The sequence below is a fragment of the Triticum urartu genome, chromosome 3A, assembly GCF_056163025.1.
Source record: "Triticum urartu cultivar PI428250 chromosome 3A, HENAU_Tu73, whole genome shotgun sequence".
Taxonomy (NCBI): Eukaryota; Viridiplantae; Streptophyta; class Magnoliopsida; order Poales; family Poaceae; genus Triticum; species Triticum urartu.
In genome coordinates this window covers 93,485,712-93,497,616 of record NC_141875.1, presented here as the reverse complement: position 1 = coordinate 93,497,616, position 11,905 = coordinate 93,485,712, and the positions used below count along the sequence as shown (strand labels likewise).

General features: G+C 50.1%; 1 protein-coding gene and 1 pseudogene across 1 annotated transcript; one reads left to right on the top strand and one right to left on the bottom strand.

Moving 5' to 3' along the window:
• Positions 1 to 858: 858 nt before the first annotated feature.
• Positions 859 to 3,470, bottom strand: LOC125543037 (auxin-responsive protein IAA1). Its single transcript, XM_048706279.2, has 5 exons — positions 3,161 to 3,470; positions 2,791 to 3,011; positions 2,565 to 2,679; positions 1,294 to 1,355; positions 859 to 1,177 (listed from the first exon to the last, which is right to left on the bottom strand). The coding sequence occupies exons 1-5, from the start codon at positions 3,349 to 3,351 to the stop codon at positions 1,158 to 1,160; spliced, it is 609 nt and encodes a 202-aa protein (XP_048562236.1). The 5' UTR covers positions 3,352 to 3,470; the 3' UTR covers positions 859 to 1,157.
• Positions 3,471 to 9,545: 6,075 nt separating this feature from the next.
• Positions 9,546 to 10,073, top strand: LOC147978728 (uncharacterized; annotated as a pseudogene).
• The last annotated feature ends 1,832 nt before the right edge of the window (positions 10,074 to 11,905 follow it).

The following is an 11,905-nucleotide window of genomic DNA, read 5'->3' as shown; positions in this document are numbered from 1 at the left end:
GCAGGGAAATGGGTGCAGCCATAGCATATAACTTGGGGATTCCTGTTCCTGCCTGGGTTCTGAAGTCTGAGCACGTACGATCTCTGTGCAATCGCATGTGCCCAGCTGAAAGTTTTGTCCACCGTTTCCCTGACTGACGGGGAAGGGAAGAGACGGCGAGGACGCTGACGGGCGCGGCGCGGCCCGACATGGGGCGGCGGGGTCGTTGTCTCCGGCGAGCGAAAGGGAAAGGAGCCAGCCTGCCACCCCGCCGAAGCCGGTCTGGTCTGATCCGAATAACCGCGGCGCGGCCCCAGACAGCGAGGTGACTGGCGGGAAAGGCGGCAAAAGGGCCGAAAACGACCCCCCGTCCGAGCTTATCAGCTCAAGCCTCAAGCAAAGGGAAGGAAAGGGGATCGTGGAACAACAGCAGCATCAACATGGCCTTCAGTTCAGCACCACAAGTCCACAACAATCATTCCTTCAGCACAGTACAATTATTTTGATAATACCAGCCACCATGGTCGCAACACGGTTGATCCGATCTTGACCCAACCCAGGCCAGTCAGGTGCCACACGGCCCACCCTGCTCTGGCCCCATTTTGAATGACCGATCCATTTCCATTTGGCAGCACAGTGGCATGGGGTTACAGCATGTTCACTCCACTGATAAAGCTCAGATATGCACCATACATCCAAATTAGCAATATATGAACAAGGTGGACACATTTCTTACAGTCTAGCATAAAATGAACTTCAAACAAAAACCATCACTTGACACACACACAAAAAAACTCAGATTTACCAAGGCAAAGCCAAAGGCAACACCTGTGGTGTCACAGGTAACCTCGCTCGCGACGGTGCGCAGAGAACACTGAGTAATGCAAGTTTGGTCTTATTCATCAAGAGACAAACAAACAAACCAACAAACTATATGTAAAAAGGTGTATATTTCAAGCTCCCAGTACTTTCTTTCACCATCACCATCTTCTATATGTGGTAGTAGTAGAGACTATAGTGGTGCTGCTACAGACGAGTAATGAAACCAACAACTTTTCACGACCCAAGAGCATCAAGTAAACCCAAAGCAGTAAGTAACCGATAGCTGTACACATTCCTATCTCCTCGGCAGAGCAAAGCCTCCTCCTCCTTTCAGGCAGCACCATCCGTAGCATGCCTCACCGGGCAGCTCTGGGTGCTGCGAGCAACAGAAATGAGTTCAGCGAATCAACATGGCTGATCGTGCACGTACGGCGTGAGACGACAGGTGCGGAGCATGAAAATCGTGTCGAAAGCGACCGAGCATGCGCATACCTATGTTCACGGCCTCGGAGTTCTTCATCAGGCGGACGCGTTGGCAGGCTTCCTCAAACATCCTGAGTAAGCATACCAGAGGTTAGGAAGTTAGGAATGTGTCGGTGTAACAAAAGTCCGGCAAGAACACTTCTCGTCATCCTCGGTTTCGAGTGGTTCGTTGCGATCCAACCGAGATAAAAGATAACAAGGAGTTCGACAAGGGCCAGACCGCCAAACTATCCACAACCCACACAGAGCAGTAACCACACTTCCTAGAAGGATCAAGAAACTATTGAAGGGTCACAGTGAATTACACTAGTGGAGAACAAAACTAGAAAGGAAACCTTATCCCTAGTTGCCTATATCTTAACAAAGTTACAAAGCGGATTCTTTTTTAGCTAGACATACGCTGATGGATAGGCATCATTGTTTGCCCTGTTACTGGAAAGAGGTTGGACATCAAAGTTTGCTTAATGTGCCAGGGTAGAATGTGAATATAAATAGTAGTAATGCACTACAAGGCGCAAGAATAACCGAGAAAGAACCAGACATCCAATTCTTATAACTGACCCACAGGGCCAATTCCTCTGGATGTGACATGAGCTCAAAAATAGAGATGCAAGTAAATCAGGCAGAGTATATTCGTTTGCTTCGATTATCCATGCTCCACTAGGTGAATTTCAGATTAACTTCAGGGGATAAAAGGACACTTATGTTAATTTTTTAAATAAAATGGTATTCAGTTGGTTCCCAAAACACTTTGCTCAGGTCTGCCATATTCTTACAAGCTACAATAACATCATTTTTAGATAAATGCAGACGGAATCAAGGAAGCAATTAATCTGTTCAAATCTCATGCTACAGACCCACGCAATGCACTGTGTTAGTGCCAACAACCAACAACATCTCCTGGGGATCTAATTATTATGTATGAAAAATCAATCTCTTGCTCTAAACCGCAAGCAAAGCAACCTTGGTGTTTCCTAACCAAATCGTAAAGCATCAGTCCAGGACAACCATGTCCGTTGCAGATCTCAATCAACCAATCAAGCAAGCAAGCAATCTAATCTTAACAAAATCACTTGTAAAAGTACTACATGATTTGGTCAATTCACCCAGATCAAGGATATCCAATTTGATCAGTCCAAGAGCCTGACAAACAAATTAATGAACCCAGTCCAAACAATCATCCAAGCACATAGCAGAAATTGGCAACAGGACACAAACTTTGCATAAGTAAAGAAACGAAATCAAGGTTAATGGAGAGGAGGATGGCGCAAGAAGCTCACTTCCAGGGGACGTCGCCGACGAGCATCCAGTCGCCGTCCTTGTCCTCGTAGGTGGGCACGTACTCCGTCCCGTTCACCGCGTCCACCAGCTTCATCTCGTCATTCGCGAACTTCCCTGCGCACACCCAATACAGATGCTTCTCGTCAGCTCAGAAGTCAGAGTATGAAGCCGGCAAGCATGAGCAGGGGCCGGAGGCGGGGAGGGTCGATTGAGGCAGGGACTCACTGATGGTGAAGTGGGAGCAGAACTTGCCCTGGAGCGCGCGGAGGAGCTGGTCGTAGCCGGCATAGTCCCGCAGGTTCACCTTGCGCAGGTAGGGCGCGCCGTCGACGGCCACCTTGACGAACTTGGCCGGCGCGCAGGCCGCCCTGGTGGACCCGGCGGCGACGTTCTCGAGCGCGTTCTTGCGGAACGACCTCACCGGCGGCCAGCCCACCACCCGCGCCCTGAGAAAGCCAAACAAAGACAAGGGAAACCCCGGGTCAGGTCAATCCCAGCCCAACGAACTCCCGCGCAGCTCGCCGCAAGAAAGAAAGCGTTTTTTTACGGGGAAGAGACAGCGGAGGGGGAGGGAGGGAGGGAGGGTGGCGCGTACTTGGGGGCCGGCGGAGCCTCGGCGAGGAGGGAGGAGCGGTCGGCGAGGGAGCAGCAGGAGGAGGAGGAGGCGCCGCGCTTGCGGTCGGGGTCGCCGGGCAGGCGCAGGGTGAGCGTGAGCGCGGTGTCCTCGAAGTCGAGCCCGGACGCCGCGGACGACTCCGTGGAGCTCCGCTCCGTCTCCGCCGACATGGCCACCGGCGTCGTCGTCCTCGTCGTCAGCCTCTCTCGAGCTCCGCGCGCGTCGGCGTCGTCGTCTTCTGCTGCTGCGAATGCTGCCTCTGGTCCAGCTTTGTGCGGCCCGGGGAGGCGGCAGGTTGGTTATAGACAGACCAGGCGGGCGGGCGGGCGGGCGGTGCCTGCCACCGGTCACCGGCGGTCAACGGTCACGGCGCCCGGCTTTACGCACCGACGCACGCACCGCGCCGTATTTCCACCCACACCCCTGCCCCCTTCCCCCGCCAGGACTGGTCCACAATAACGCAGAAGCACGAGGTGCGGAGCGCAAAACGGGCAGGGGTCGGCTTTCCCGAAACGGAACGGAAAGCGGAGCAGTGGCGGCACGGCGGGCCGCGCGAGCGGGTGGGCCCGGGCTGCCGGTTGGGCGCCCGGCAGCGGCCCGCGGAACCGGCGAGCGGCGGGGCCCGCCGTGGCTTGCGCTGCACGGCCGGACCCTCTCGGCCGCGCGATCGCCAGCGGACGGCGCGGAAGCGTCGAGGATGGAACTGTTGGGCGCGTCGTGTCATCGGCGCACGCACGTAGTACGGTTGCGCCGTCGGCCTCAGCCAACATGGATCCGTGCTGCCGGTGGGTCGCGCCGCGCCGATGGAACAGAACCGAATCTTGCGCGGGAGCTTTGTTGCCGGATGACACGCCACCTTGTCTCGATTGGTTTGTCCAATGCCCAATTGACAATGGTGATACATGGTTCCGAGATTATATTTCTAGAAACACAACATGCGTTCTAGACGATCAGATCCACGCACGCCCGACCTCTACGCTCTACGGTGTGCACGGCCGTCGCCCCATATTCACCTCATATTTGGGCTGGATACGAAGGGTGTCGATCAACCCGGGCGTTTGAGCCCCGTTTGAGACACCTGTCTGGGTTAGATTTTTGTGACATGTCAGTAACCGGACGGACCGTCCGTGTGTTTGAAGCCGGTTTGGGGCGTCCGGCTGTAGATGCTCTAATCAAGTAATCATTGCATACAACTACATTGATTTTAGTAAAAGGCGCTTTAGATGCACGCGGTTCCAAATTAATGCCGGATAAAAAAGGATTTTGGATATAGTTTTCCTTGTGACGGCCCAGAGCGTGGCGGTACTTGTGATATTTCTGCTTGGGACGTATTTTATTTGACAGTTTTCTGGATGTTAAATACCATTGGGTATTGATTAACCTGTCATACCATTGAAAGAATAGTGACGGAAATTGATAATTGGCCTTCTCATTTGAAGCCCGAGATATCCAGCGTCACGTCATGTTCACAGGATAGCTTTGAATTGGTGTAATGTTGTTAAAGAAGGGTGAGGTATATGTGTATTTATAAAAAATGTATCCACTCGCCTACGAGCATCCCTACTCGAGGTGTATACACCCCACATAGTAACTCTTAACTACTCTCGTACGAAGAGGCGTGCCGGAAGAGAGCACCGCGTCTCACCTAGTCCTACCCATGGGCCGCCCAGCCCGAAACGAAAAAGCCCGGCCCGACACTGCTCCCGGGCCGGGCCTGTGCCTAGGTTTTGAGCCCGAAGACTAGGTCGAGCCGGGCCTGGGCCTAGGTTTTGAGTCCGAAGACTAGGTCGGGCCGGGCCTGGGCCTAGGTTTTGAGCCCGAAGACTAGGTCGGGCCGGGCCTGAGCCTAGGTTTTGAGCCCGAAGACTAGGTCGGGGCGGGCCTGGGCCTAGGTTTTGAGCCCGAAGACTAGGTCGGGCCGAGCCTGGGCCTAGGTTTTGAGCCCGAAGACTAGGTCGGGCCGAGCCTGGGCCTAGGTTTTGAGCCCGAAGAGTAGGTCCGGCCCTGGGCCCGCTCTTTCTACCATTTACTGAAGAGGCCCGGTCCGAGGCCCGGTGTTTTTTTTGCTGTGACGGGCCGGGCTCGGGCCTAAAAACTAGGCCCGACGGGCGGCTCGGGCCTGAGTTTTCTACCTCGGGCTTGATCAGGTCCGGCCCGAAGCCCGGCCCGGCCCGGAGGATGGCCATGTCTAGTCTCACCTTCATCATTGGTAGAAGGGTGTCCAAGGATCAAGCTCATTATTTGCCCTTTGGAAGATCAAGAATTTGGCAACCAAATCGTCTTTTCTGTCTCGTAGGGGGAGAGTCACACCACAATGGCCGAATAAGACTCTCAAATGATAATCAAATTTAAATGTATTTTCATCATAAAATCAGCATGGACTTAATAATGACACAAGAACATAAGAGTAAATAGCACACACACAAGTCACTAAACTTGAGCTCGTGTATCACTTCAACTTACCCTAAAATACGGTCACATAGAGATTTTAAGTGGTTTGTTAAGGCCACTCCGCCCTTTTGTGTAAGGTATTGCACGACTGTGGCATATCTTGGACCGCTTTGACTTCTATGTAGCCCATAACTGGATCCACAACATGGGAGGGACCAGGCCAAGACCATTTATTGTAGATACATCCTTGTTTCTTCGCGAAGTAGCCATTCGACCCGTTTCATGTGCTTGTCGGTTTGCTCGAGGCAACATGCGAAAGTGGAGATGATCAAGTTGGTGGTGCTTGTTGACGCTCATCGATGGCAAGATGATGGTGCCCTCCCCCTATGTTGGCTAGAAGAAGGTTGTGTGATGTCCCTTGGCTCCTTCTAAGTGGCGGAAGGGAGCGTCACCATCACACTACGATATGTTTCCAAGACCCCTATTTGCACTGGCGTAGCCAAAAATAAAATAGAGGTTGTGCACACTTCAAAAATAAGCCTATATAATCCAGGTGTCATACAATATTTGGTAAAAGAATAATATAAATAGCTCAAACAAGTCTTAGCAACATTCTAGTCTAGCTCAATATAAATTGTCTTACATGAAAGACACACAAGTAGAAAATCACGAGCGCTGGGTAACTCTACGCTTTCTCATTGCCATAAAAAGCTTAAACTATGCCCTATTTTGTAAGTTTTGTTTTGCGAAAACACAATCTTGTAAAGCTAATCGTGCAGTCTAGTCTATCTGGTGCATGCATTAAAAAACATCATCGGCACGAGGTCGATGAGCGTATATCTTGTTAGACACGATTCAGGTCTCTTGCAGCATTTGTTATTATTATAATTGTATCTCGCAAATTTGCAGGGTGCCTGCCACGCCAGAACCACAACACTCTCTTGGCGTCCAAGAGAACTGAAAACTGATCCTTGGTGCGTGTTATTATACTGTACTTCTGATACCGTTTGGAAAAGGTAAACTGAAAGCAAATCTACGCACAATTTTCTTCAGCAAGCAACATTTTCTTGCACGCTTGTGTCCTGGAAAGTGAAACAATGGTAATTTTTTTCCATCCATCAACGGCAAAGAAGAATGAAAAGGCAGGCGGTCCGCAGGGATCGTCCGGACGAACTGAAAGATTTTCAGCCGCGTGAATTGTCTGGAGATCTGAACATGGTGTCCAGTTTAAGCCCGACAGATTGAAGAGGACGCGCGGCGCGCTGCACGCACGCACGCACACACGAGTTGATTTGATTTGATTGTCTGATACGGGTGTGGCCTTTTGCGTATTATTCTAATCAGAAGCCGATTCGGTGGTATATTTACAAACTTGTAAGCTAATCATGCCAAGATCGTGCCTTAATAAGAATCTAAAGTATGTTTGTGTAGCTGAAGATTCTGCTTTGCTTCTGCCTTCTCCTCTGTTTCTTTGGTAGTAGTAGTCATTTGATCATGGACCATTTCATGGTCAATTCAATCTCCAATTAGAAATGCGTAGGTGACAAAATGGCAAGGGTCGAAGGTGTATTCTTTCAAGCAAGACTGCACTGCGACGCGTACCGCTCCTTTTCTTGCTTCTTCGAGGAAGATCGCGATGAGACGCGGAAAGAGGGGGACATGGAGGCCGGGTCGTAATGAATGAATGAAAATAGTGTCAAATCAAACGCATTATGCACGCACGGGCAGGCTGCTTTTCTTGACGCTTCGTGCTCAAGTCATCCAGTCGGATGTGGACGGCCGTCATCTCTGTCTCTCCAGAGCAAGACACGCCGAACTAATTTTCCTTCCTTTCTGTGAAACACATGATGATTTATTTGTCTATATTATATCTTCTTGATAAGAAGGAGCACCACATGAATTTTCATACTCCACATGAGTACTAGTTTAATTCATAGTTCTAGTTTAATTCATACTGCTAAAAGGTTCTAACTTGAGTACACAGGCTACACCAAAAAAATTAACCTTCCAGCGACTAGATCAGTCAAAACTAATAAGTTAACTTGGCATCTCTAACCTCACACCTGACTATCTGTATACTCTACTTAATTGAAGGCAGGCCATATGAGGGCAAATCATGTTTTGACCCTTTTCCGAAACTTATTCGAGATCTTACTGTCAGGGTCCTTGGCGGTAGGCTGTTATACCCTACCGCCATGGTCCCTGGCGGTAGCAAAAGGGTCAGATCTTAAATAGGTCTGAAAAAAGGATCAAAACATAAAATTTAGCTTCGTATGGACGCCGGGTCAAATGATAAACTGGAGAGCATGGAATCTTCGTGGATCGCTGCTTTTGAAGCCGCGACAGCTTTTGGTCTCCCCGCGAGGCCGAGCACGCAGCAATCTGGCGGTCAAAGCAGCTTTTGCCAGTGGTACGATTTTCTCAGGTAGAAAGGAGTGGGCAAATCGCGGTCAATGGCTTGTCTACGAAGACGGAGCAAATCGGGGTGTTGCTCCGTGAGTCAACCTACATCCTGTATGGCTAGTGAGGGGCATCCCGTGCCCACTTTGCGTGCAGCACCTCCTGATTTGTAGTGTTTCTCCTTCAAATTCTGATTTCTGGAGTAACATACGCACCATTGGAGGCAAAATTTCATGTTTTGACATTTTTCTGATCTCTATTCGAGATCTGATCCTAATTTGGAAAAATTTCGAGATCTGACCGTTTTGCTACTGTCAGAGTACATGGCGGTAGGATGTAACAGGCTACCGCCAGGGACCTTGACGGTAGGAAACATTCCTACAGCCAAACAGAATGACGGTAGCATATACACCCCTATCGTCAATATGCTCGGCGGTAGGCACGAACACGCACTGTATTTAATACTCCCTCTGTAAACTAATATAAGAGTGTTTAGATCACTACTTTAATGATCTAAATGCTCTTATATTAGTTTACGGAGGGCGTACTTAGCAAATTTTTGCGGTAGGGCATGCAACCCTAATGCTAGGGATCTTGGCGGTAGGCAGTTATACCCTATCGTCATGGACCTTGCCGGTAGCAAAAGAATCAGATCTCGAATAGGTATCGAAAAAGAGTCAAAACATAAAATTTAGCCACCACTGGACAACGGTTGTTCCCTGGCTTCAGGATAATTGTGGCAGAAAACGCAAGGAGGAGCAAATTTGTTTATATACCACCTAAATGGATTGGAGTTTGAACTTGGAATATCACATGCTAATAGAGCATCACACCCTTAATGTAATACTCCCTCCATCTTAAAAAGCTTGTCTTAGATTCGTCAAGATACGGATATATCTAGACACGTTTTAGTGTTAGATACATCCGCATCTAGATAAATCTAAGACAAACTTTTTGATACGAAGGTAATATAATTTTTATTGAGTTTTTTTTAATTTCAAAACATAGTTTTCATATGGCTTTTGTCGATTTTCACTGTAACTTTGAGTGTGCAAGTGATGTGGTCAAGTGTGGAAATAAAAGCTTCCTCGAACAGTCACCTGCAGGAAGAGGACATATTCGGTGCTTCATTTCTTCGCTTCCTCAGAGCATCTACACCCGGACGCCTTAAACCGACCTCAAACGCTCGGGCGGCCCACCCGGTTACTGACCGGTCATGAAAAATCTGATTGAGACGAACGCCTCGAACGGGCCTCAAACGCCTAGGCTGACTGGCAGCCCTCATATCCAGCCTAAATACGGGGCGGATACGGGGACGCGCGGGCCACGTAGGACCGATGATAGGGTCCCACGCGGAAACACCTGGAACCCGCCGGTCCGACGGATGCCTCCTCCATCGCCCGCGGTGTGAACGTTGTTTGGCGCCGCTTCGGCTCGCCGCCCGAGGCCAAAGCCAACTATTAAAGCCGGCTGGCGTCCCCCAACCTAGCCCATCCACCTCCTTGCTCTCTGTGCCACCACCCGAGCCCGTGCGCCTCCTCTCCCCCACTCTTCCACACTATCCGGCATCGCCATGGTCCGGCGGCTGATCACCACGTACGCTATGCTCACTCCAGAGCGTCGGAGGCACATCGTGGAGGAGATCCAGGCAAGGTGCGTTGCCCGCATCGCTGTCGGGCTGCCTCCTGACTCGCCAGAGCCGAAGGAGGAGGAGGAGGAGGAGAAGGAGGAGGAGGGAGAGCCGCTTCCGGAGCCGATGGAGGTAGCGGGTCCGGAGGAGGATGAGGCGGAGCGGCCTGCTTCGGGAGGGGGGGGTCACCATGGCGGAGGCGGAGTTCTCCGTCGCCCAAGCCACGGAGATGGCGGAGCAGCATGCCATCTTGGAGTCCATCCAGGATGAGGCCTATGTGGAGGCCAACCGCCAGTTGCTCCGGCAGGAGCAGGCGGCGTTCGACGCGCCCTTCGCCGAACTCGACGCGGAGATAGAGGAGAGGTGGAGGCTAGAGCGGAGCAGCAGGAGCTGCAACTGTCCCCCATGTACCTGGAGCCGGGCACGGAGATTGTCAACATCTCGAACGAGGAGCAGCTACATAGCACGTAGGTTTTTAAGTTTGCATGCTTTTGTATGGATGTGAGAATCTTGTATGAGATGTCCGGATGCAGTTGTGTTGCTTTGAGGGGTGCACGATCACTGCCCGCTGATACGCCCATTTTGCATCATGTTCTCTTACTGTTATTTATGTTTTTATCCATATAATAATGCTTTTTGTAGTAATTCTAATGCCTTTTCTCTCATAATTTGCAAGGAACACACCAAGAGGGAGAATTTCGGCAGCTGGAAATCTGGACCTGGAAAAGCTACGTTAGGCCACCTATTCTGCACAACTCCAAATGAGTTGAAACTTTACGAAGATTTTTTATGGATTATTTGAGAAATACTAGAGCCAATAAACACCAGAGGGGGGCCACCAGGAGGGCACAACCCACCTGGGCGCGCCAGGCCCCCTAGGGGCGCCCTGGTGGGTTGTGGCCTCCTCGGCCCACCTTCGGTGCCCATCTTTTGGTATATAAGGGGTTTTGACCTAGAAAAATAAGGGAAGGACTTTCGGGACGAAGCGCCGCCGCCTCGAGGCGGAACTTGGGCAGGAGCACTTTTGCCCTGCGGTGAAGCGATTCTGTCGGGGAACTTCCCTCCCAGAGGGGGAAATCATCGTCATCATCATCACCAATAACTCTCCCATCTTGGGGAGGGCAATCTCCATCAACATCTTCACCAACACCATCTCATATCAAACCCTAGTTCGTCTCTTGTATTCAATCTTGTTACCAAAACTACAGATTGTATAGGGGGTGACTAGTAGTGTTGATTACATCTTGTAGTTGATTACTTTATGGTTTAATAATTTGGTGGAAGATTATATGTTCAGATCCATTATGCATATTAATACCCCTCTGATCTTGAGCATGATTATTATTTGTGAGTAGTTACTTTTGTTCTTGAGGTCACGGAAGAAATCATGTTGCAAGTAATCATGTAAATTTGATATATGTTCAATATTTTGATAGTATGTATGTTGTGATTCCCTTAGTGGTGTCATGTGAACGTCGACTACATGACACTTCACCATATTTGGGCCTAAGGGAATGCATTGTGGAGTAGCAATTAGATGGTGGGTTGCGAGGGTGACAGAAGCTTAAACCCCAATTTATGCGCTATTTGATACATCCATTTTGCATCATGCTTTTATATCGATATTTATTGCATTATGGGCTGTTATTACACATTATGTCACAATACTTATGCCTTCTCTCTCTTATTTTACAAGGTTTACATGAAGAGTGAGAATGCCGACAGCTGGAATTCTGGGCTGGTAAAGGAGCAAATATTAGAGACCTATTCTGCACAACTCTAAAAGTCCTGAAACTCCACGAAAGTCAGTTTTGGAATACATTAAAAATATTGGGCGAAGAAAGTTCCAGAGGGGGGCCAGCCACCGTCCACGAGGGTGGGAGGCGCGCACTACCCCCTGGGCGCGCCCCCTGCCTCGTGGGCCACCTGGCAGGCCCCCGATGCTCGTCTTCTGGTATAAGGTGTCTTTTACCCTAGAAAAAAATCAGAAGGAAGCTTCCGGAACGAAGTGCTGCCGTCTCGAGGCGGAACCTTGGTGAAACCAATCTAGGGCTCCGGCAGAGCTGTTCTGCCGGGGAAACATCCCTCTGGGAGGGGGAAATCGTCACCATCATCATCACCATCGTTCCTCTCATCGGGAGGGGGTCAATCTCCATCAACATCTTCACCAGTACCATCTCCTCTAAAACCCTAGTTCATCTCTTGTATCCGATCTTTGTTTCAAAACCTCAGATTGGTACCTGTGGGTTGCTAGTAGTGTTGATTACTCCTTAAGTTGATGCTAGTTGGTTTATTCGGTGGAA